This window comes from Ambystoma mexicanum, chromosome 3p (assembly GCF_040938575.1).
Source record: "Ambystoma mexicanum isolate Mex_15411 chromosome 3p, UKY_AmexF1_1, whole genome shotgun sequence".
Classification (NCBI taxonomy): domain Eukaryota; kingdom Metazoa; phylum Chordata; class Amphibia; order Caudata; family Ambystomatidae; genus Ambystoma; species Ambystoma mexicanum.
In genome coordinates this window covers 957,362,366-957,388,953 of record NC_090925.1, presented here as the reverse complement: position 1 = coordinate 957,388,953, position 26,588 = coordinate 957,362,366, and the positions used below count along the sequence as shown (strand labels likewise).

The window sequence follows — 26,588 nt, the reverse complement described above, 5'->3', positions numbered from 1 at the left end:
TGTAGAAGTCCATGGGGAGGCCATCCGGGCCCGGGGCCTTCCCCGCCGCTAGCGACTCTATGGCCTCTGCAAGCTCTTCAGTGGAGAAAGGTCTTTCTAGGGAAGCAGAGGCATCAGTAGACAGGACCGTGAGAGGGAGGTCATCCAGGTAAAAGTCGATTTCTCAGACATGGGGGCCATCAGCTTTCGTGTATAGGGAGGTATAAAATGTTAGAAACTCAGTGTTGATGTCTTGAGGTGAGGTAGCTAGTGTTCCGTCAGTTCTTTCTATCGCCGGTATGTTGGGGGCACCAAACTCGCAGCGGATCGCTCACCCTCCCCATATCGTCTAGCAGCTTGAGGGCCATCCAGGAATTTTACTTCTCGCCCTGCAAGATTGCAGAATCTATCAAGCTCCAAAGCCAAAGATGCTAGTGTGTCAGGGAGTGGCATTGGGCATATTGGGACTCCAGGTTAGCTAGGGACGATTTACTGTCTGCGATATCCTTCCGAATGTTTTTCTGGATGCCACTCCTCTTGGCCATAGCCCTAGTGTAGGCTTTAAATGATTCCCAGAGGGTGGCTTGTGAGGGCGCTGAATCTGTGTTGAGCTCGAAGAACTCCTCGATGCAGGATTCAAGCTCGGAGGCGAAGGCCTGGTCTAGAAGGGCATGGGGGCTCATTTTCCAATGTCTCGTCTTTTCGAGGTGAAGTCTCCAATTCAATGAGATAACCACCGGGGAGTGATCCGATAGCGTCCTGGGGAGGATGGCCAAGTGGGACAGGCACCTAATCAGTACATCCGATGAGAGCCATCTGTCTATCCTCGAATGTGAGTCATGGACAGAGGAATAAAAGGAATATGTGCGTGAATCAGGGTACATTAAGCGCCAAGCGTCAACCACTGCTAGGCGGGGGAGAGTTGTGAGAATCGTGTATGCTGCCTTTGAGAGCTGGCGAGGTCTGGAGCCTCACCTGTCTAGGTCAACGTCTAAGATCGTGTTAAAGTCGCCACCCCATATAATCGGGACTTGGGGTAACTCTCTAGGACCGAGGCCAGATGAAGGTAGAATTCAGGGTTGTCAATGTTAGGGCCGTATATATTTAGGATAGCTACTTCTTGATTTTGCAATTTGCCGATGATAAGTATGTATCTCCCAAGTGGGTCTATTTGTGAATGGGAGCAGCAGAACTTAAGGCTCCTGTGAATTAAAGTGAGAGTGCCTCGACTTTGGGTAGAGTAATTCGTGCAGTACCTCTGGGGTCCCGATTGTTTAGCGAATCTCTCGCATTGTTCAGAGCGCGCATGGGTTTCTTTTAGGCATAAGACTTGAACACCCTGGCGCTCAGCATAGAGTTGCATTTGTCGCATCTTTCTGTAGTTGCCCAGACCCCTCACATTCCAGCTCATGAAGGTGAAGTTGCTATCCGCCATTGGCGTGGACATTTTTTTAAGTTTTATCCTATGTGTCCGAGTTGGCCTATGCCATCTCAACCTGGGTATGTTAGTCATCTTGTCCATAGCTCTGTGTTGTATTAGTGTGTAGTGTGTGGCCTCTCTGGCGGTTGTCAAACCTTTTTTAACATAACCACCCCCCACACCCTCACCCACATCCCTCCCCCAACATGAGGAATGAAATCCCAACCCAACCACAACAAACTTCTCAGCATCAGCGCCTGGGGGCCTGTTAGCCTAGCGGTGGCGCGGCAGACTGGAGAGCATATAAGAAAATCACCACTACAGCTGGGTTAACTAATGTGTATTGTATAGGTACACCTCAAAGGATTATTAGGCGAGCCAAAAGGGCTACAACAACCAGGAAATGCATTCCAGCTCGGGCTAGATAGGACACTCTATAGTTGAGGACAATCAGGTCCCCGGTATCCCATCCGGGATCCGATTACACGATACCGTGTGTACCAACAGCTGGGGCAGCATTAGGGTAGCGGAAATGGCTAAACACAATAAGAACAGATGTCCTAAGAGGACCGGTGAAAAGAGAATCAGCTTGACAGGAAGCAACAAATTGAAAAACCAAAGCATTCATGGACGGCACAGTCACTATTATGAGCAAGGCTAATTACGACCTATCGCTAGCATAGGCCGACTTGATGCATATAACAACAGACTGAACTTCCACCGCGGTGTCGAGGGATCAGCCAGGGAAATGCTCTTCGAGGAACTTAGAGGCCTCCTCAGGGATCGTTAAAAAGAAAGTTTTGTTAGAATGTTCGATCCTTAATCTTGCGGGGAACAGCATGGAGTATTTGACTCCTAAGTCACGGAGTCTCTTTTTCACATCTACGAAGGTTTGGCGCTCCCGCTGAACTGCCGCTGAGTAGTCTGGGTAAAGGTGGATCCTAGCCGACCCAAGAAGGAGTTCTCCCTTGATTCTAGCCACTCGTAAAAGAGCATCACGGTCCCAGAAGTTTAAGATCCTGGCTATGATGGGCCGTGGGGGGGGGCACCAGGTCTGGGTTTTGTGGACAAGGATCGGTGTGCTCTTTCAATTGCAAACTGCGGGGAAAGTTTGGGGGTATCTAGGAGTGTCATGAGGATGCGTTCCACGTAGTTCTCCATGGGTTCCGTGATATTGTCCTCGGGTACTCCGACAATGCGCAGGTTATTTCGTCTCGAGCAGGATTCGAGATCATCGTTCTTCTTCTCCACCGCTGACACCCGGTTGGTGAGTGTGGAGACCGCAGCGCGGAGGGAGCCCAGGTCAACCTCGGCGGCACCCACTCTTGTTTCAATTTCAGTGACTCGACCGCCTGTTTTTTCGATGTGGGCTTTTATGGAGCAGATGGTCCCAGTCACATCGTCCAATTTGGTATGCAGTGTAGTGAAATCTCGAATGTACTCCAGCATCTTTTGTGAGTCGTCTGAGGGCGAAGGGGCCGAGGCGGTGGGCGCCTCCTCAGGGGCATTGGATGCCGACCTGGACAGCGTTTTAGTAAATATGTTTAGAGAACTTTGCTTTCTCCCGAGGCCGGCTCCCTTAGTCATGGTGAGGACCGGGCAGGGTTCCTGGAGATAGAGAGAGTACAGGTGATCTGAGGCGGGGTAGTAGCGGCAGGACCAGGGCTATCAAGGTTAGTAGTTGTGTGGGCCTACGGGTTGCTGAGTCTATATCCTGCTCACGGCCAAGTTATGCTCACAGGCCTCTTCCAAGCCTGTATGTGCGTGCCGTAGTAGTAGCTCTTAAGCATTGACCCATTGCGGGTATGGTGCAGGCGGAGGATTTACCAATGGAATTGTTCAGTGGTCACGGCAGCCGGAGTGGTATAACCTTTGGGGTTGAACTGTTGAGAATGTGACTGCCGGTCGCATGCGGGCAGGTGCCTCGATCAGGGCTGGGTCATATCTCAGCCGGCGCACGTGGAGCCATCAGAGTTCTGCGCCGTTCGGTGCTTACAACGCTGGTCCAGCAGGGTCCAACCCAGGCAACAATGTGGCCACACGAAAGTCCCTGACCATGGACCCAGCCACCAAAGCCACCCCAGCACTGCAGGGGGGGGGGGGGGGGGGGGACAGCCAGTTCATAATGGTATGCCAGCGGCCGCAGTCCAAGGGGGCAGCCACCAGCCGTCCCGGTGATGGAGATGTAACGGGGAGCGCCTCACAGACCGCCACAAACTCGGGGTGCCCCCACAAGCCCAGAATCCCTGGATGGGTGGACAGCACGTGGAAGTGACGGTTGGAAATCAAGGTTGTTGGTTATATGAGGTCTGCTATATCGAGTGCATGAGCTATGAGAGATCTGGCATTTATGAGTGCTCCTTTGAGTTTGGGGACGTTGAGATGGGGGGGCTGACTTGATGGTTGGACTGGTGGGGTGGTGGTCTGGTTGCGTTGTTACTTGCATTGTGGAGCAGGACTGTGTGGGCAGTGGTTTGGGTTCCATGTCTGTGGCTCCTTTGTGGTTGGTGGGAGGTATGGTAGCTAAGTATGGAATTTCTACATTCAAGGGTGCATAGTTTGACTGGGGTAAGATTATAGGTGTGGGCGGATGGTGGTGTGATAATGTCAGGAGCTGTTAGGTTCTGCGGCACGTAAGCAGGGGGTTGCAGAGCTATCATCGGAGATCGAGTCGCGGTGTGTGACTGGGGATAGCGTGGTGACAGATGGCCATTATGACACTAGAAGTGCCATGGAGGAGGGAAGGCCTGTGGCGGTACCTAGATACACTATCTGGGATACCTATCTGGGTACCTAGATACACTATCTGGGATCCCATAACTCTAAAGACATTAACACTCTATAAACCACTCTGTGAATCCTAGGCTTTCCTGTCAAACTCCACCGACTGCCCTGACCAGGTGCCATAGACTGGGTAAGCACCCAGATCTAGTGCCGTATTGCAGTGGAGTTGCACCTCTCCTCAGACACATTTTTGACGCGTTTCCTCCCCACTAGACAGATACCATGCCACACATTGGTCAAAGCAGAGCAGCACGCTGGCGCACCAGTAGGCCTGATGAGACCAAACGCAGCAGAACTCAACCGCCACCATCAGAAAGCCCATCGCCCCATCACTGCACCCAATCAACCTGCAACCCTCGGTCCTCACCTATTCCTCCTCCTTGCCAGATCAACCCCACTCACCCTGATCCGCTGTCCCCCACGTAGATCCTGCTCCGCTCAACTAAGAACGGCAAGATGGAGAGAGGAAGCAGAGAACATTGTCCCCCCCTGAACATACCAGACCACACAACGAGCCATATAAAACACCCATCACACACCACCCCTGCCACTAACCACTCAACTGCACCATCTGCTCACACCCTCTCCAAACAACATAGCAACTCCAACTCGCGCTTCCCCAGCCTTAGCGCAGCAAGAGCAGCTCTGGCCAAAAGCCCAAGCTCCACAGCCCCGCTCACACTCTCACCCACACCTCTTGGACTGTCCAAAAGTCAAGAAAAGGCCCAGACCAAAGGCACCTTATGCTCCTTCTAGCATCACCCATCCTCCAGCCCAGATCGCAAACACTAACAAAACACTGTAGGACCAAAACCTACCCACCCACACCCAATCCGGTCCTAGCCCTATTCCCCCCCTCCTCTCCCATTCCCCTTCTTTCATTTTCTCCACACTCCTCCTTTCCCCCTCAACCTGCTCCACCATCGGCTTTGCCCCCTTCACTCCAGCCCCCATACCACTCACAACCCTACTCGCCCAGCACCCACAAGGACACCCCACCAACCATCCTGTGAACTCATCAACGCCAGGTCAGTATGCAAAAATAAATTCCACATCTTTGACCTCATCACAGAAGAAAACCCAGACTAACTTTTCATTACTAAGACCTGGTTTGCTGAGGATTACGAGACCATCACTCACAAGGCCTTCCCTCCTGGCTACAACCTTGCTGTAGGAGGGCTAGCGATACTACACAAACACCAATTCCCATGAATAATGAAGGACATCTCAACCAACACCACAGATTACGAATCCCTCATGGTAAAACTGCAACGCTCACCCTCCATCTCCCAGTTTCCTACTCATCTATAGACCTCGCAGCTACAACAAAAACTTCACAGACACACTTGGTGAAGCACTGGCCACCAACCTCATCCTATATCCAACACTTGCCATTTTAGGGGATTTCAACATATGGTTCAACTCACCCTAAAACCCTATGACCTGATCACTCACAGAATCTAGAATCACTCAGCCCGACACAATAAATCTCCACACCCAACCAAGTTTGTGAGCTTAACTTGTCTGGAATTTAAGGGAAGTGGTGTGGTGTATGTATGATTGTGATTTTTAACTTGCTTATAATAGTGAAATGTTATACAACTGTTAAGTAAAAGAATATATATTTATTTACTCAAACCTTGAGTCAGTGTTTGCCTGAATCATAGTAATTGCTGTCCTTTGTGTAACTATTCAATACTGCTCACTTACTCTTGAGATAAGTCTGGCTGCTCTGCTACTGCTACCACCTTAACTGTGTAGTACAGGCTTGTACCAAAGGTGAAATTGTACTGTCACTTGTAGTCTCAATTGTGTGGTGTTCCCAAAGGGTACTACATATAATTCTGCCTAACACCCCTTTATTCTGATATAGCCCACAAAGGTTTTAGTATCTTGAGGGGAGATATGGTGATTTAAGTCCCTCTCTGGAGGATTCCTGACCCATAAGGAGTCACCTCAAGATGGATGCTACTTACCCTGCCTCCTATGGGGTCTTAAGCATAGCAGGCCCACCTCCCTAGTCCCAAAGGGGCTGGCGCCCCCTTGGGGAGAGGTGACAAACTCCTTGGATTCATCACAATATGGAGCAATCACCTCTTAGGCATCCATATTACTTTGGAATTACTTTGCTCTGTTCTTTGTCATGGTTTAGAAAAAGAGAATGCTAGATATGCTTCCTTTTTAAATCTTGTTTTTATAATGCAAAGTATTGTTTAGTAGACTAAACAGCAGCCACAGCATCCTAGAGTGTGGAGGAAGGGAGACCGGACCCAACAGTAATATGAACATTGCATGTTTTGAAATGGAGTTTCAAATAACATCTCTAATGATCCGAGTCATCTTTTCAGGATCTGAGCTATTTCCCCTGTATGGGTATAGATGAATATACCAGAGACCAACTTTAGCAAGCTCGGGAGACTGTCACTTTTCATCTTCTTGTCCCAAATAGTTATCCCATTGTCTAAAGAGAGGACACCAACATGCTCTCTGGTCACAATTTATTATGTTTTTTCACCTTTCGTTCTCTCTTGCCCAAATGTTGTCCCAAAGTCAATCAATAACTCCTACTTGAAAATACTCTTATGGGGGCTTTGAAAGCTCTGTGGAGAATCAGGAGGACATGGACGCTGTGAAGACATTGTTACCATGTAGTCTATTTAAAGTAAAATAAGGCCTATCTTTCCCTATGTTTATGGGGTGTTCCCTACCTAGTTTACTAACTAAGGTGCTCATCAGAGTGAATGTTCAAAACAAGTTTGTCCAATGTCCAAATCGATCCTATCTGACCCTACAACTAGTGTAACTAAGGCCAGGAGAACGACTCCCTTCTCCTGGGAGCTGTGTTTCCTCAAAGGGATTTCTTAATTATATTGTTCTACTCAATAGATCATATGTAAATAAGTCTTTGCTTATCCTTTGGACTAAGTTCTGCAGTTCTTTTAGTGGACTGGTAGCTTCCTAGTCCTCTTTCTTAGAGATTATCTTTGTTCTGCTCAAGTTCCTTTTCTCTCTCTTGCAGGACTCCAGACCTCTTTGCATATGGTTCACCTCTCAGGAATTTTGCTTGCTCAACTCCCAATTATAGTTCACCTACTCCTGTGGTGCTTTTTCATGTATGATATTTATCTTCCTGACCTCACAGGCCTTGGCTCCCCAACTGTCTCTCTTTTGTTGCTGTCCTTTCTTATTCAGCCTATGGGACGGCCATTCCCTTTTCCCAAGGCAATAAGATTCAAACTTGGTTACTCTTCCCTTCTGTGGGTTTCCTGTTCCTTTTCATCTCATTTACTATAGCCCTGATTCATATGCTTATTTCCAATTCTTTTTACATTAGTACTGAGCCGATTTTCGTTCAACTTATATGGAGTCCCTTTTAACCTTCCAGTATTCAGGTTCCCTATATTACCTTTTGTCTTCAGGGGTAACATTGCATGTACATGTAGGACTTGATCCTCTCTCTCGGCTTCTTGGTACCTCCGCGATACACTTTCTGCAACGTCCGTTTCATACATGTCCCGCTCCTGCCTTGTGGATAGAACTGTACCCGAGACTCTCTTCAGTAGTTGCTTCCTCCTGCTTGTGGTGGTGTCAGCGTCGTTGGGCAGGCCTGCTGCTCACCATGATTGTTGAGTGGTCACGCCACCACCGAACTCTCAGTTCCAACTTGTTTAGATTTCCTCCATTCTCACACACTAGTCTCCCAGCATTTCCTGTTTCAGCACTGGAGCTGCTCTGGCTGACGCAGGCTCTGTGTTCTGTGACAACTCTGCCAACTTCCACTCTGTTACGTGCAGGGGGCTTCCCCTGGTATTCTCAGCTTTCCGCCTGCTCTCAGCTTGCCATCTGCTGAAGCTCTTTTTTTGGTTTGTCATCCTGTTTCAGCATCCTCGGCACAGTCCATTGGAGACTCTGATTTAACGGGATATCCTCAGGTTTCTTGTTGTTGATAATATAGGTTTGCTTTATCTTCATGAAGTTCATAATGTTCTGGTGTATTAGTTAAGTCCATATAAGCCATCACTGGATAGCATCAGGGAGTTCCTCACAGGAACATGAGTCCTTGTCCCCAAAGGGGGAGTTTCTCCCAGTAAGGTCCCACTTGCCTCAACCCCCAGGAAGGGTGTTGCAGAGCAGGCTCACCTCCCAAGCCTCACAGGGGTGGGGTGGGGGGGGTCCTCCCCCTAAGGGAGAAGTGACACATTCCCTCAATTTGTCACAGCTCCCAATCCTAATACCTTTGCTTTATTTTGTCACTTATGTGCACTTGAACTCCCTTTTGTACTGCACAGCCTAGTGGTGGCATACAATTGTTGAGGCCATACGCCTGTTCCAGCATAGCGGTCGCCATTTCTATTGATGGCTTGCCTCCCCAGCCCCCTTACCATGGCGCTGATTGGCCAGCACATTCTGCCTTAAGCCAATGTGGTAGCCGGCCTCTTAAGATAAGACTGACTGCTCTGCCACTCTAGCAAGGTCCTGAGTTAGTATAGACTGATACTAAGAGTTGGGGATCTAAAAACCACTGGGATAGTTTACTAAAGGCTTACCTGCAGTTGGGACTCTAGGAAAACTCCCCCAACAGGAATCAACAACAGGCACAGCAGTTACTGAATTTCTATATATGATTTTATTTAAGATGACCATCAGCTAAATTACAATACTCCATATATTCTGCCCAGAGGCCTTTGTTTCATTCCACTGAATTCCTCCTCTTAAATTCTAACAACTAAAGAAAAGTTCTTCTGGTACATTGGTTTAAATGAAAGATAATCAACAAAAACAGGACAGCTACTCTGTGGGTTACACCCTAGTACAGGGTCTCTGGGTGATCAAAGATTCTCTTGATGAAAAGTCTCTCACTCTGGGATCCGGCATGGAGATACTTCAGTCACTCACAATCTGGGCGTTTAAGTGGCCCACACTCCTTTATATTCTGTCAGTTCCTTTGTTAACTGCCAGCTTTTTACCCCGTCAGGGTGCTTAGTTCGAGAGACTTTGCAAATGTGTCTCAGGGTTTTGGTTGGAATGGGCAGTATTCTTAAGAAGCAGCAAAAAGGACAGTGGGGGACCTACATTCCATGACCCAGAGTTGCAATCAAGCTGGAAGCCATATAAGCAGGTAGGGAACTAGGTGTGGTACCTTAGCCATTATCTTTTTTTAAGGGAGCCTGTCTCTGCTTACCACCAACCCACTTTCTTCTGTCAGCCCACCGTTCCACGACATCCATGCAGATGCAGAAACACCAATTGCACAGTGGTAAAAAATAATGCATACAGTTTTCGGAGAGCACTTCATACAATAAGCACTATGTGTGGTAAAAATGTAGAATTCTTAATTCCTAAGGGGATCCATCGCTACTTACCTCTGCCTTTTCAGTCCACCCGATTTCTCTCTCCATCCACCTACTGAATACTCCACCACAAGCTAGTTGCCCTCCCCTCTCTCGCTTAGGGTGTGCCAGATTCTCCTCTCTGTATCTTGTAATCTTTACTGGGCTAATCATTGTGGTCTTCACTCAAACCCTTTGTTCTCTCCATCTGCTTTCTCACATTATTGTTCAGCTCCTCCTTGCTCTTTAATGCATCACCTCCAGTTCGTTCTCTTCCGCCTTGGCCTTCACCTCAATACTCTCGACCTTACCTGACTGCTTTTTCGTCCTTGCTCCACAATCTCCATCTTTCTACTCTCCTCTTTCTAACCTACTCTTATCCTTACCACCTCCTTTATGACCCAGCCTTTCCTTTTACTCTACAAGTTCACCATCTCCTTTCTAGCCTTCTCCCTGCAGCTATGCTTTCAGCTCGGTCTTCTCCACCTTAGTCTTCCGCCTCCAATCTCTGGTACCATGCTCCCACTCTTTGAAGCTGCCCACACCCTTACGCCAGTAGCAAGGCCTCAAACATGGGCCTAACCCCACCTCCAAGGACCTTGCTTGACTCACGGAACTCAGTTCTGGCTTTTCTTATATACAATACAAATGGTTAAGCATTACTCTTCTGCAACCTTTCCCACTGTATTCTTGGCCCTGCCTCCCTTTTGTGTGCCTCCGCAGGCAGAACCATCGAATGGACCCTATGCCATACTGAATCTTTATCTCATGCATGCACAGAGTAAACGGAGTGCTCTGGAGCATTGCGCTCCACAGACTCACTTATCTTTCAACAGGTGCCAATGTGGTTTCCTTGGCGCCAACAAACGCACATTTGAGTTGGCCTTCCTTTCTATGTTTGTGAAGCATTTGCATGCGCTGACCAACTTTATGGTACTGGTGCTTCCAAGTCTGGCAGAGACAGGAAGGGGTTGTACTATTTTATGACCAAGGCTGAGCTGTAGAGCGCACACTGAGGGTGGAATTGTGCACAGGGATTTCTCTGAAAGTAAGGTTCCCTCTCAAGGGGACAGAAACCGTGTTAAGTCAGTTCTGGTACCACCTCTTCAGGGCACCACAAACATTAACCCCAATGAGAGGCTAATGCACCTGATGAGAAAGGACAACAAATCTCTCTTAAGGCAGGAAATGTGTACCGAGCGACAAGGCCTAACTTTCAGTTGGGGCTTGTAGACTGACACAAATGCACAGTTAGGCCATACATATCTCTAGAAAATACACCACACAGATACTGAAATGTAGCACCCCGACCTGAGGGGGCCGATCAAGCGGCCTCCCAACCAATCAGGAACCTCAGAACGTGGTCTTTACCTCATGGTAAAGCCCCTGTCCAAGCCACCTCAGAAGGCGGGGAGCCACCATCTTCCCTGCCAGAACTGCTGCTAAGTGCTCCCCACACACTCTTCCACCTTTCCCCTCATCCTCCACCCTCACTTTCCACATTCCTTGCCCACCTCCACTGTCTTCCCACTTACCTGGAGCTTCCTTGCCCCTCGCTGATTCCGGGAATACTCAAGTGTTCCTGGTGTTTCCTCCATTGCAGCAATGGCTGCCATAGAAAGGGAGAAAAGAATCGGTGTAGATCCAGTCCATCTTGTTTTGTACTTGAAGTTGAGAAACGGCGAACATCCAGTTTCTCAACTTAAGAAAAAAATATCACTCATGTAAAACATGCCGGGATGCTAATAGCAATAACCCCTCTGGACAGGGGCATTACCAGGTCTGGTAATGCCCTGGGGCTTACGTTAAGGCAGTGACTTCGCTCGGGCAGTAACTTGGCCTCGGGGCATTAACCAATATGGCTATTCCGCTGCTGATCCGGGTATATTACTTAAATATATACTTTATTTAAATCATACATATAGCTATCACTTCAAAATAAGTACTTGGGAAATAATACGCAATTTAAAAATAATACCAGTATATCATAAAAACAGAAATGTCTACAAAAGAGTCTCCTAAACCCGATGTCTATATGTGGGCACGCTAGCTGAGGAAGGCACCCAACATAAAATAACAGGGGCTAGAAAGACTATGCTGCAGAGCGGCACACTGGGCCCCCACCAAGGGTATCCAGACCTTAGCCTATGGTAAGAAAATGAGAATGCAGAAGATAAGAGGATAGGAAAGTAGATGCTACAAATACAGGGGAGGGAGACACAGAAGCAGGAAGAATGTTCTGTGATAGCATGGGCGCATGACAGTCTTGTTAGGTGGACCTTGGTTCTGCAAAAGTGGGGAAGCAGATAAGTCCTAAAGTGGCCTGTTAAGTAGTATGCGTAGTGATCAACTGACCAGTGGATGGAGGAGAAAACATGGAACAGAGACCTGGGACAAGATACAACAGACCTATTACATTAGGGACAGAATATATACAGTTTAGTGAAGGTGTCCCCAAGATAACAGTAAAACACATCAAAACATAAGTTGCATAATTGAAAAAGTGCATGGCAAAAACAAGTTAAGTAGCCTTGGACTCTTGACAGTACATGATATGATATTTTATTTATATCGCGCTCATACACAAGTGTTTCAGAGCGCGATCAAGCAAAGGGAGGGGAACAAGGGAGAACAAAAACAATGATCTTACTAGGCCCAGTGACATTAACGCGCAAGTGCATGGAAAAGGGGAAAGTGCATGGAGGGGGGAGAAATGGAAAGTGCGGAACAGAGGAGGGAACAAAAATAAATAGTAAGTGCACACAATAAATAAATACAGGCAGTGCAAAGTGGTAGTGCAGCCAGCGGCAAGTGCATGATTAGTCAGATAGGGTATATCTGATAAATGCAGAAGATAAATGGGGGACTGTATGGGTACAGATAAAGATCCCAGTGCAAGAGGGGGGCCCTGAGGCAGTGCAGGAGGGAGGCAGGGTGAGCAGGTACCTGGGTCCGAAGGACAGAGGGTGGCCAGGTGCACGGTGCTGAGAGAAAACAGATCAGCAGGAGAGAGGAGGGCCAAAGGCAGAAGCAAAGAGGACAGTCTTGAGGTGCGTACGGAACCAGAGATGGTTCTCCTCAAGTTTCAAGGTGGCCGGGAGGCTTTTCCAAAGCGAGGAGCCAGCCGAAGACAGATCTGCCACCAGTGCGTTTTTTCGAAAAACAACGGACCCTGAGGGAGTTATAAGTAGAGGAGCGAAGGGCTCGAGAGGGGAGGTATTTACGAAGGGATAGTTGAAGATATGTATATGTGCATATGTTGCTCTTGTGAGAGCATAGTTTGGGGGAATTGGCTGCTAATATGTACAAGACAATCATCGACAATCTAAGGAATAAAGCAAATCACTTACTTTAATTTTACGGATAACGGAATGGTGTAGAAAAAAGCATTTATCTGGAACACGAAGACAAAGAAGAGACTGAAGTGCTCGAACATCTCAGCAAAGAAATACCAGAAAAGTCCAATATTTGGCGTCAGATCAGGAACGGAAAGTCTGTAACCAAACAGGAAAAAACATTTGTGAAACAAGGATTATGTGAAAGCAACCACACAAATGTTAACACTTAACAAGTTAACACTATGGCAACTAGCGTTTGTGGGTATTCAGTGAAGGAAGATGATTGCAGACTTTCACTCAAAGCTCACTCCCCCAAGCTCAATAACTGAATCCACTGTTCCCTATACCACTTAAGGGCTTCATCCACAAACTTTATTTTAGTTGAAAATGTCAGGGAGATGGCCAGAAATCACCATAGCCTCCACCAAAGGAGACACCAGAAGGATAGTACAGCCCCACAAATGCTGAAAATTGTTTGCCCTGAAAACTTTATCAGATTAAAAGTACTTTATTCAAAGTTCAGACACTTCTAGGTCATTAGTACCCTTCTCGTAGGGAAGATATCAGGAGCTAAGAGGAAACCAGGAATTAACTCGGACACCTTGTGTTAAAATCAACTTTCAGAACCAGCCCTTTGGACGGGAGGGGGGGGGTCATGAGAGGCCAACCTAGTCAGTGAACACTGTTATTACCAATAAGTAGAGCCAAACACAATCAAGGTAACGTGGGCTGAGCTGGAAGATATTTCAGGAGCTATGAGGGTAGTGTGGAGTGCAGTTATTCACACACAGATAGTGAATTATGAGTCCTCACAAAAGTACAAAAATATACTAATTTATTAGACTTTAAAACATGAATAAGGTAAAATCTAAAAGACGCATATATCACACAACACATACTTTGGTTAGTCATAATCAGGATACGGACAAGGAGGCATGATTTTCACAAGTTTTATTCTCTCTTCAAAGAAATAAGACCTAAGCTTTCCCTAAGCCTGTGCTACTATTCCTGACTTTATCCAAAAAAGTCAAAAGAGCTGCTCATCGGGGTGTCAAGATGGCTAAACAGAAATGCAGTCCTTTGTCCAGAATCCTATTCTATCCTAGTTTCTTTCCCCACTTCTCAAAAAGAAAACATAAAACAACCAAGACATGCTTACGCCACTATCCGAATAAAGGGTGGTTCCGGTCTTCTGGCCCCCACCCTTATGCTGCTTTATCATAGGCCCATGCATACGTGAACAGTCCCAAACCTGCACTTCGTGTACTGCAGGAGTGTTGTCTGGGGATCCAGCAAGTTCTTTCAGTCTCTCACTCAAATCATGCCCTTTTCCACCCTCGAGGGCTTCTCTCCGTTTCACTCCCCACCCTGAGGTTTCTTCCTTCTTTCCACACTCTGGGGCTCGGTTCTTTCTCTTGCCCCACTCTGTGGTTCCTTGGTTCTCTCCACACACCAGGGTCTTGTGTTAGGGAGAATTCTCAGAAATGTGGTTATTCCCTCCACTTAAGAGTCTCCCCAGCAACTTTGCTGGATTTTGAGGACTTGATTTCTTATTAACTTGGTGAGAGCAAGACCCTTTTTCCCCACTCTCTCATGTATTTTAATGTGATTTCTGGACTTTGTGTTTCTTTTGGTTGTGGAGTCTGACAAACTCCATAGGCAACATCTTTACATTGTGTCACACAGCACCTTCAGTGCACTGGCACAGGGAAGTCTTTCAGATTTCCCAAAGGTTTAAATACCTTATCTGGGATAAACTACTCTTTCCCAGAGCAGTAAAAGTGAAATTGACTTTACTTACATTTGTAACTTTCTAGACCCAGCACACACTATCTTACAATAGGGTGCTGGAGGGGTTACCTAGTATCCCCTTTTGTCTAACTTCTCATGTAACATGTTTATGTTACCCTTTCCTCACTGAACGGCTGGTGGCAGTGGTTTCGTTTCAACTACCATGGTGTGCATTTACCGTAGGCTGCGTTCGCAGCTGCATTGAAGCACCCAAGGGTGAATTTTTTGTCAAAATTGCCCCAGTCTTCTTTTTTCACCATTTCTTAGTAGAAAGGTCCTTCTTGAGATTTACTCTGCGTGCCAAGCCAGGTTTGGTCCCATTTCTCGCTTTGCCTTTGGCGGGATTCACAAGTGAAGCCCGCCTCTGGCTCCAGGTTGTCTGGGAGGGCAGGAAGTGAGGGAGGTGCCCGAAACTCTCTGTGCTTAAGTCTCCTAGGAAACACAAATGCACTCTGTGGTGATTGGCCGGCTGTCAGGCAAGGACAGCCACCCTGCTGGGTGACTGACAGCTAGGCTGGAATGAATGGGAGAGAACTGAATAAAAGGCGAGGCTTTTGGCTTGGAAGGCAGAGTTGACCACTGGACGAAGGAACCGAAGAAGAACTTGAAGAGGACGCCTGCTGCAACTCCTGGGCCGTTGGTTTGCCCGGTGAAGCCCTGCTGCTGTGCTGAAACTCCAAATTTGTATTGACAGAGAAGCCCCTGCAAGGACTACTTCTCCCCTTGAGTTGGTGTGACCAATCAACTCCAAAGCAAGCCACCTAGACATCCTTCTCAGAGCTGGTTGAATTTTCACAGAGTTGCTGATGGAAACCGTATACCCAGGGAGAGGAACACCAGATTGTGTGCGTTGCTTTTAAGTTGGCCAAGAGCTCCAGGAAGATCCTGCGGACTCCCAGGAAGCAGGACTGACTGAGCCTGAGCCCCCTCAACAGATTGCCGGACCCCATAAGCAAGGAAAATCCATGCTATTTGCTGTAGTCGCGAGGAGCTGAAACACTGAAGTGCCACTTGTTGGATAGATTGCCGGTTGCGGTCGGTGACCGTCGCATTGCAGTGCAGGAGTCCCCAAAGTCCTCCCTCTTGTCCCCATGACTGAGGCCCAGGAACAGAGGTCTGCAGAGCTGCACAGGAACAGAAGTCATCTGCTGCACTTTTTCTTCAATACAAAGGTATTGTAAAAAATGACAGAACTTCCTTCTTATTGTAGAGTTGCTTGCATCTTCTACTACTCACAAGTATATTCAGTTTCTGGCCCTACATTTGATTCTTCTTTTCTTCAAAGAGTTTTAAAACATTGTGCAAAGACTTTTCTACTTACCTACCAGAGGTGCTTCATCCTATATAAGACTTTCCCCCATTGACTTTGGCCTAGCCTGTAATACTGAATGACTCTGCTGTGGGGATCCAAAAGTATTTGCCTGCTTAAGAATATTTGTGGTCTCTTGTTTATTATAATAACCTTTTCCTTTTACCAACTTCTAACAGTATTCTAAATGCAAAAAGTAAGATATTAATGTCCCCAGCACCCTACCTATTGAAGTCACCTGAGGGTGTAGGTTGTGTCTATGGGTCATCCCAAAAGGGTTTTTACTGATTTTAGAATATTAAGAGTGTGTGTGTTTGAAGTGTATTTGAGTGTTACTTTTATATTGATCCCTTCTGAAGAAGGTATACTCTAACTGACTGATAAATGAATTAATAATTGTTTATTCAAGAAACCTTGTGTGTAAGTGTTTATTTGAATACGTGTCACTGTGAATCTCTGTGTAAATCCCCTACAGCTCACATTGACCCCTCTTGAGATAGGCCTGGCTGCTCAACATGCTACCAAACTGTGTAGTACAACCTTATACCAAAGGTTGGGTTTCCTATTACCTGTAGTCAGAGTTGTTTTAGTGCACCCTAAGGGTACTGCATACAAACTTTGCCTAACATCTTGTATCATCAGTCTCTCGCTCACTGACTCTGGGGCTCCTTTATACTTTCCCCACTCTGGGTCTTCTTGGTATTCCCCCGTCCTCCCAACCCCACTCTTGGGATAGACTCACTCGCTCCCAACTCTGGGGCTTTTCTCATTCTTTCTCCCCACTCTGGGGCTTCCTGGTGTTCTCCCCACTTTGGAGATTGTCTCACTGTCTCTCCCCACTCTCTGGTGTCTCGGGTCTCTCCCCATTATGGGATCTTTCTCACTCTCTGACCACTGTGGGACTCCGTGGTGTTGTCCCCACTTTACAGATTTTCTCTGTCTCTCTTCACTTACAGGCCACCTCCTGGTCTATTGGAGGCATGGCATACCTGTTTGTGACTGGTGGTGCTCTTCGGGAAGCTGGTGAAGTGCACCTCAGTCATTGGCGCATGTATGCAACTCATCTGCTCCGGTCCACGTCGGCTGCCCACCCCTCATCTTTCCCCCATCTCTTCCCATCAGGACCGGTGGACAGTTTCTCTGCTGACCCTTTCCTCCACCCGCCAATACACTCTGCTCTTGCTCGATTTGCGATGTAAGCCGTCTTCAGCCACCCATCTGCGAGGCTCCCCTGCACACGCCAGGTGAGCACTGCAGCCTGCAATGGCTTTTCTGGCGTTCGCTCTCTCCTGCCAGCCATACCCCTTGTGTGCTCTCCGGCCTCTTGAACTCCATGGGCTTTGCAGATACTCTGATTTGAGTGGTCCCTTCGCTGTCGTGCCTCCATGAGGATGTTCTTTCAGCTTTTCTGTGGTTTGCCATAAGGATGGAGTATAACGTAGGTCAGAAGCCATACGAGTCATTAGAGGGGTCATAGGGTTACAATTACTACATACCCCATAAAGGTGTTTGTGTCTGGAGGGAGAGGGATGTTGTCTTATGTCCCTCTGTGGAGGGTTTCTTGTCCCCTAAGGGGGAAGTCATCTCCAGAGGTAGTGAGGTTAGCCTTTCTCCTAAGGGGTGTTAAGCATAGTGGGTTCGTCTCCTTAGTCCCAAAGGGGGAAGCTCCCCATTTGGGAGAGGTGAAACTCCTTGATTTGATTTTAAATTTATATTGCGCATATCCCCAAGAAACCAAGCGGTAAGCCGCATCTAGGCGCAGATCTTATCTGAATTAGATGGACCGTCATCGATAGCATAGCATTATTCAAACCAATATGTCTTCCGCTGCTTTCTAAAGGCTGTCAGAGATTCTACCTTCCTTAGCGGATCTGGAAGACCATTCCACGCACGGGCACCGCCTACCGAAAAACCTTCTGTCCCCCCAATGGACAGACCTAGAAGTGGGAATCACCAGCTGATTCAAGGCCATGGATCTCAGGGGTCTTCTGGGGATATAAGTTTGAATCTTATCTGCTAGGTAGGATGGTGCCAGATTGTCTATACACTTAAAGATCAAACACAGTAACTTAAACTGGATTCTTTGGTGAACCGGAAGCCAGTGTAATTTTTCCCTGGATTCCGACACATTTTCTCCAGGGTAGTGCACACGCTACCCGTACAGCAGCATTCTGTGCCACTGCAAGATGTTGTAACTGATATTTTCGGCACCCAACCAGGAGGCCATTACAATAGTCCAACCTGCCGTTAACAAGCATGCCCACCACCTTTGCTCAATCACTTTCTGGGATAAGTGGGAGAAGTGGTTTCAATAATTTTAGCTGGAAGAAGACGGATTTGACCGTTTGGTTCACCTGTCGATTATATCCCATGTCAGACTGCCATGTGCACCCCAGATTCTTAACAAAATGTGTGTACACCTGGGTATTGCCAAATATTGGTGGACAGGGGACCATCTAGGCTGTCATTCAGAGATTCTTTTTGGAAACAAAAACAATAATCTCTGTTTTATTGGGGTTCAACTTCAGTTTATTGTCAATCATCCACCTTCGTATTGCCTCTGCGCATTTTAAGATGTTATCCACTGCTTCCATAGGTTGTTTCAGGCTCAGATAAATCTATCACCCGCGTATTCATTATAGCGCAGATGAAACCTTGCCAGGATTAGCAGAAGGCGCGAATGTAAAGATTGAAAAGGACTGGGGACAACGATGAACCTGAGGGACTCCACAGATTGTAGTCAGCATATCTGACAGAAGGGAGCCCATCTTGTTCTGCTGTTTACGGTCACTTATGAAGGAGTCAAACCATTTCAACGCTTCTTGTAAGACGTGCTAATTCACTCAGTCCCGTGATCAAGATTTTTGAATCAACATTGTTGAACGCTGCTGACAGCTCCAACATAATAAGCATAGTAACATTACTGCAGTCTACATTCGCCAGTATGTCATCCCAGACTTTAATCAGTGCTGTTTCTGTTCCATGTCCGGGCCTAAACCCGGACAGGAATGTATCAAGAATTTTGTTGGTCTCCAAGTGCTTTTGCAATTGTAGAGTCACAACTTTCTCTAAAATCTTTCAGGGTCGATCTCCGTTCTGGGACAGCCCTGACAGACCAGACACCTCAAGACAGCAAAGTGAACCCTACATCTTGAAGGGATGCCCTAGGACAGAGCAGAAGCATTGCAACAGCTAAGGAACCCCGAAACACGGGTCAGCAGGGAAGATTTGCGGTGGCAGTACATTTCAGGCCACAGGAAGGCCCCTCTTCCTCCAGGATAGCAGCAACAGCCGGAAGAGTATCTTAGGCCAAACGTTGACTACCTGCAGAGACCCAAGCTTCAGTTCAGAATGACGACCGGTGCAGCAGGGAGGCCTCGCTGGCCAGCCCAAAGGATGGTCCTAGAACTCTACTGAAGTCCTTCGACAGCAGGCTGGAGGTGCAGGACTGGTTGATCCCACAGTCCAAGGGTCAACACACTGACTATGACCTTTGGTGGTCACTGAAAACGTACCAGGGCTTCACTGGGAGATGGTTTTGGCAATGCTGGTTATCCTTGACAGCAGTCTTCCGGGTCTTAAGCACAGGTTCCTCTTCTTCAGATTCTTGGCACCAGGTCTCGACCTGAGAAACAGCTTCATGGCTTCTCTTCTATTCCAAATTTGGTCTGGGGGGCTTCACAATCCACCACTGGCAAGGAAACAGGCACGGTCTATCCAATCAGGCCAGCCACATAACCTCACATTTGGCCAGAAACATCCAGGCAGAAATGAGTAGTGGTACGCAAGGGGATTGTCCTGACCACTGTATTTTCGTGGTCTACTTTCTAATTACTGTAAACCCAAAGTTTGTTCTGTCATATAACACACATTTAAATTTCTTTAGTGTGTAGTAGTACTCAACCCATCAATTGATAATATAGACAAAGTTTGAAAATAGGTACAGCTTTCATTTATTTAGCTGTTCATGCATTTTGTAGTCATGCATTTAAAAGTTTTTTTGCATCGATTTTTCATATACATAAAAGTTCAGTTTACCAAGCGTGGTTTGTTTTTATACATTTACAAATCCTTTATTGGCAACTGAATAATGAAACACAATTTCATTTATACAAAGCTAGAATAGATTTGTGCTTTAGAATGTTTGTGTATGACCACCACCTTTAGTGACAAGTGATAGCTAATGATACATAGTACAAGCAGATCAAAGAAAAAGTCATAGTTGGTTGTTTTTAGCCAGGCTAGAGGGTGACCTAACACACGGAAATGTGTAGTGGGACCAGAACCAACCCCAACCCTGCCCAGTTGTTCCACACATGGGCACTAGCACGGGAATCCAAGCTGAATCCTGAGAAGTGCTTTACCTTATACAGTGTTTCCTGACCTGAGAGGGCAGGAAGACGGCCAGAAAGCAACATGGCCAAAGGATGGGACTTACGCTTCATAGCACTGCTATTTTGAGTATATAGTAATTGAAATGACATTATGCAGTAAAAGATAGTGCACGGTAGTGCACCAGAAAAATACGGGACACTGTCACTAAACTGTCCTAGGCTCATCAAAAAGGCAAATAAGATGTTACAGGAGAAAAGGATACAAATGTACTCCAGCAGCACTGCAATGTAAGGTGATATGTACTACATTAAAAGCGTCACAGGAAATCATGAAGGATTAAAACATCACCCTTCACTGGTAACCTTATGGACTGACCAGTGCCACCAAAATAAATAAGTTGAACAAAGTACATGAAGCTAAAAAGGGCTTTACTTACCACCTCAAAGGTTATGTTAGGTTTCAAGAGATAAGCAATAGCTGGGGGGTTCTACTAATGACAAATGAAGGAAATGTGCATGTCGTTTAAAAAACAAATGGTATTAATGATTTAAAGAATGCACAGATGTGATGACTAAATTCACAAATCAATAACGAAAAATTATAATACATCAGTGCCTAAGTCACATACAAAGTAATTTTTGGAACATACGTTATGTTAAAGGATAATTGTACCGTGCACTAACATCACCGGAGTGGTCCCCTGGCGCTATGGTGGATCTGAAAAGCAAGAGGGTAGGGTAAGTTAGTAGGACTGAGCGGGAAAAGCGCAAGAGAGCTGTTATGTGCTGTTGGCAGCTTCAGTTCGGTTTACACTGTTCGTTGAGCGTAGGTGTGATATTTTGGTCTGTAGTTGTCATGTGCTGTCGTACGAGCTGTGTGTGTTTTGTTTTTGTGGTGTAGTGAATTGCGTGTGGTTTATTGTGCAATTTAAGTATGGTTGTGTTTTGTTTAAAGTTGCGAGGTGTAAGCAGAGGGATTCATTTTTTAGTGGGTTGGTTAGTGGTGGTGCTCCATCGTACCTCCTCTGCTTTGGCCACCTATGATATGCGTCCATGACGGTTCCTAGTGATTGCATCGAATGCAAAAGCATTGAAAAAAATACATCAAAAAAATGTTATTTTTTATTTTTAACGGTGGGTCCCCCCCAACCCTTGTTTTTTTACCCCTTAAAACTCATTATAGTAAAAAAAAAACTTTAGCTACAAATAGAATTCATCCTGCCACCTCCCTGCACTTGTCATGGTACAGTTTAGTCCTCAGTTTTGCGATGTGTGTCTTCACTCTGAGTGGTGTGAGTGTTGCTTGTTTGTTTTTGTCCAGTCCAGAGTTGAAGAGACAGGATATTAGGAGTTCTCTGAATTTTAGATGGTCCTTCATGTTTCGTATTTATCTCAGGGGTGGGGGTGTGTTCAGAGAAGGGGGCTTCCAAACTTTTGCAGCTATGCAAGATAATGCTGATCCACCAAGTTTTGTCCTTGGTTCCAGGTGGATGTCCTTGCTGGATCTGAGGGTTCTGGTTGGTTGGTAAATGGTGATTTTCTATTGTAGGAATTCTGCTGCTTGGCCGTGGATTGTTCTGTGCGTTATGCACACTGTTTTGAATGTGATTCGTTGTTTGACTGGCAGCCAATGTAGCATCTTTAGAGCAGGAATGATGAGTTTGAGGAGAAATCTGCCCGCTGTTTGTTTCTGTATACAGCTGTGTTCTGTATACATTGCAGTTTCTTCAGTAGAAAATATGGCATTTCTGAGGTATCGGATGTTGGTGTAGTCTATCCTGGACATGTTGAGGGAGATGATGGCTAGTGTTTTGTGCGTAAAGGAGAGGAATGGTAGGATCTTTTTGATTGCGTCGGTGGAAGAAACATTTCTTGAATATTCCGTTTACTTGCGGTTCTAGGGTTAGCATTGCCCATTACAATAAGGTTTTTGACTATTTTTGATGACGTGGGTGCTGTTCCTAGTTATGTGAGCCATGGGATGTATTGGATGCTTTCCTTGTTTTTTGATATAATTATGATTTCTGTCTTGCCCGGGTTGAGACTGAGGCTGTTTGGGTTTATCCATTTGTAGAGTTCTTTCAGACAGTCTACTAGTGTTGCGTTCTCCTCTTGTACATCTTCGATTTTTTTGTAGATGATTTGGGCGTCATCTGCTTAGTTGTAGCAGGTGAGGCTGTGCCTTTTGATGAGGTTGATTAGTGGAGTCAAGTAGATGTTGAAGAGGAATGGGTATAGCGAGGATCCTTGCAGTATTCCACAGGTGGAGTCCCGTGGCGCAGATTTGAATGGTTTTATCCATACTGTTCCTGTTCTTTCAGATTGGAACCATTTAATCCAGAGCAGCGCCGTGTTATTAAGATGTTGTGACCGACTGTCGACTGCTGCAGAGAGGTCAAGTAGTATCAGTGCAGAGTTTGTGTTGGAATCTGTGTTGGTCTTTAGGTCATCCCAGATAGAGAGAAGTGCCGTCTCAGTCCCTCGCATAGGTCTGAAGCAGACTTCTGCCTGGTCCAATAGTTGGTGTATTTTTACGTGTTCCAGTGTTTGTTCGTGGAGATCATAGGTTTCTAGCAGTTTTGCCGGATAGAGAATGTTTGATATTGGTCTGTAGTTAGAGAGGTCTTCCACATCGCCCATAGAATCCTTGAGGAGTGGTTTGATGTACGCAGATTTGAAGTACCACAGTACTCTCCCCGTTGAATGATTGGTCGAAGAGGTTTTCTGTGGCCTTCCAATGGCGTGCCTTGTGTAAGAATTAATTTATAGATGTCTGGTGGACAGTGGTCCTTTGGAGGAGCCTGCCTTGTTGCTAAGTTTCACCAGCTTGATGAATCTCTACTGATATTTGAGTGAAACTTTGCAGGTTGTTCTGTGGTTTCAGGGTCGGTGGGGCATGGGCACAGTCAGGTTGATTGGTCTGCTTTGTATGATCTGATGTATGTCAGTGATATTTTTAAAGTGGTCTGCAAGGTTCTTGCATAGTTTTTGTGAAGGTACCAGTGTGTTGTTGCATCCAGGTGGGTTTCTCGTCTCATTTATGATGCTGAATAGTTATTTTTTGGGTGTTGGTGGCTATTGTGATTCGGTTGTCATAGTATTTCTTTTTGGCTTTGAGAATTTCATTTTTGCATTCTCGGATTTGTTTTTGATAGTTTATTCTTTTAGCCTGGTCGTAGTTTTTCCTCCATTCTAGTTCAAGTCTCTGTTTTTTTTTTTCATTGTACTGAGGTGGGGTGTGAACCATCTTGCCACTGCTTTCTTTTCTGAAGGGATGAAGAGTTTTTCTGGGGAGATGCTGTCTATTGTTTCGGCGATCCATTTCTGGATTAGGTCTGTGTTAGGGAGATTTATTATTATTACGCTTCATCCCTTCTCATAGTGAGACCCCTGGCACTTTTTGCTGGACTTCTGGACCTTTTTCTTTAAATCCTAATGAGTGGAGCCTTTTTCCATTAATTCATTCTTTTAGGCTCTGTCCTTTGGGATTCGGTTCATTGCATTCTACCTATAATGTGGAGTCTGTCTGCTCCATAGCTCTTACAGGCATCTGTGTTGTTTTACTACTGCAGCACCCAGCTCCTTATGGGCAGTGTTGCTGGGGACCCTCAGGATCCACCTTTAAGATTATTTTTTAATATCTCCAAGTAAGTACAGTTCTCAGGGAAAGAGAGATACTTAGTATCTCTCCTAAAACTCTATAGTCTGAGAGATTGGCACACACCACCTTCAGTGGAGTGCCAAAGGGATACCTAGTATCCCACTTCTCTCTACTCGTGTGACTTTTCAGTCACATAGACAATCACCTAGTTATGGCTGATGGCATTGGACGTGTTCTACCGGTACAAAGTAATTTCATTGCCGGATGTTTTTTCTCTGGGTTTTTTAACCGCAGATTACTTTTTTTTTTTTTAAATCAGCACATTTTTTGGGCAGGGGGTGAAAATATTTATATAAATTGGGTGTGGGTGTACGGGGATATAAAAAAAAATAAAGGGGATGGGGAGTTTGGGGGGTAAACCCCCCAAAAATAAAATAAAAAATTCGATGATTTTTTTCGAACAATCCGCAGTAAAAAACCCAGCGAAAAAACATTCTGCGATGAAATGACATGGAACCATTCTAGCAACTATTGTGTATTTTTTGGTTACGCAGGCTATGTCCATAGCCTTGGTGGTTCAAAATAAGGGCACCCAAGTACCAACTTGGGACCCTCCTTTTTTCGCCATTACTAGCGTGGTTGTTCTTTGGCAGTCCCTTTTCCATCATTCTGGGAGGGGGAGGCCTGTGTGTGTGTTTTGCCTTTGCCGAGTACCCTTGGGTATCCCTGCCTAGGCTCCAGAGTGTCTCGGCAGGCAGGAAGTAGGAGGAGTTTTCCACCCACCTGTCCTTTGTCTGCTAGAGTGCCTGAATAGGTACAGCTACCACAGGGACTCTGGCTATCTTGATTGGACAGCCAAACGCCACTTTCTGTAAAATGCTGAGAAAGATTGCAGAGGAGTGTGTGCTGGAACTGTACAAAAGGTGAGGCTTCTGGAGTGAAAAGCAAGTCGACCACTGGAAGCTGAAGTAACAGAAGAAGATTACTAGAGATGCCTGCAGACCCTTTGCAACACTGAAGTGACCACTGCTGTCCTGACCCTATTTGCTGTGCGACAGAGGAGTGAAGAGAACAACTCCTTCCCTTTGAATGGTGGGAAAAATCAGTTCCAAGACAAACTTTGAATTGAGCCATCTCCAGAGGTCCTAGAAGTTTCCAGAGCTGCAGAACCCCAATACTAGGAGACCTGCTGCCCATTTTGAGTGCATCATCGTGGAAAGGCCAAATCGTCCAAATCTTTCCTGAACCCTTAAGGACAATCCAGAGATCCGATCCAACTCGCCCTGACCCCTTCATTAAAACGTGGGACTGCAGGAAGCGAAGAAGATTGATTCACCACTTTGTTGGTGCTGCAGAAAAGGCGCCAAAACCGCAGAGTGAACCAAGAAGTTGCTGGAGGTCGTGCTACAGGTCCTCCCTCGAGACTGCTGCTAAGAGATCCCGTCCATTGTCCTGCCTTCATTCATCAGACCAAGGAATCCAGAGGTCGAGTCCAGTGCTGCAAAATCACGGAGCATCCAGCACAAACATTTTCTTCTAACCTAAGGTACTGTGGGGAAAAAGGTATTGCTTACCGGATTCCAAGAAGTGGCTCCAGAGCGGTGGAGGCACATAGAGGTTTCCAGGGCAATCCCCTCTCTTACCTCTGACCCAAGCCGCTGCTTGGGTCTCTTCCTCAAGTCTGTTTTAAGGTCTCCCTTGTTAGTTGTTAATTTGCTGCTTCAATAACACTAGAGACTGGAAGAAATACACAGGAACTCTTCATAATTCGCTGCTTGTCAAGACATGAAGCCCTCTCCGAACTGCCTTTACTTAGGGTTGCGTTTTGGAACTTAAAGGACTTACTATGCGAGGAAACCCTCTCTAGAACCCTGAATGAAGCTCATGTTACACTAACTAGCCATTTTCCTCTCTTTAAGTGACTTTACTATATGGGCTAGCAGAGTAAATGCATTACTGTATAAACCGCTGAAAACCGCATGAGTGCGCAATAGCGGATAATACAATAACATTGGGCCACATTATGACCCTGCCGGTCGGGAAACAACGGTGGCGGTAAACCCGCCACCACCGTTGTTTCCGGACCAGCAGATTAAGAGTTCTGCAGGCTGGTGGTGTCACTCCCGCCAGGTCTGACCTGGCGGGTGTAGCGCCACCCGCCTGCAGACGGAAATGGAAACACCAGCGGCGTTATTTATGGTGCTAGTGTTTCCATGGTCCCCATGGAGTCCTAATGTTGCTACTAATGTAACCGCGAACAAACACAAAAGTGAAAGTGCCCTTTGAAGTATTTCATCAAGTATTCCTAAGTGTTCTAATATAAATGTCTAAAGTATTTAAAGTGATTCTGATGTAAATGAACAAGTTACTTACCAACTGGTAACGTTCTTTCTGGATGTTCCTCCAACGTATTCCTCATCTTAGATCATCTTAAGATCTATTCCATTCAGCTTTGCTGCTCTTTGGAAATTTTTTCAGCAGAGGGCGCCGTGCGTCGATGTCGTCGAGTCGATGGTCCCTCGAAAGCCTCCGTCGAGGGTGATGTCATCGGGTGTATAAGTAGTACGCGCGGCGCCCGTTGGCCTCAGTTCTGTTTTTCCCCTTTTTGGCTTTGATCTTGTACTGTGTAGATTGTGCTGGCAGACAGGTATGAGCCTTGCGAGATTTGAGATGGCAATAACCCAGAAAAATCTACAGAGGGG

The 26,588-nt window shown here is 46.3% G+C and overlaps 1 protein-coding gene across 1 annotated transcript in view; it reads right to left on the bottom strand.

Moving 5' to 3' along the window:
• The window catches only part of PIGU (phosphatidylinositol glycan anchor biosynthesis class U), a 700,531-nt gene that overhangs the window by 296,005 nt on the left and 377,938 nt on the right, over positions 1-26,588 (bottom strand). The window contains exon 9 of the mRNA XM_069652261.1: positions 12,864-13,007. Coding sequence (XP_069508362.1) covers positions 12,864-13,007 — 144 coding nt within the window. The remainder of the gene's footprint in view (positions 1-12,863; positions 13,008-26,588) is intronic.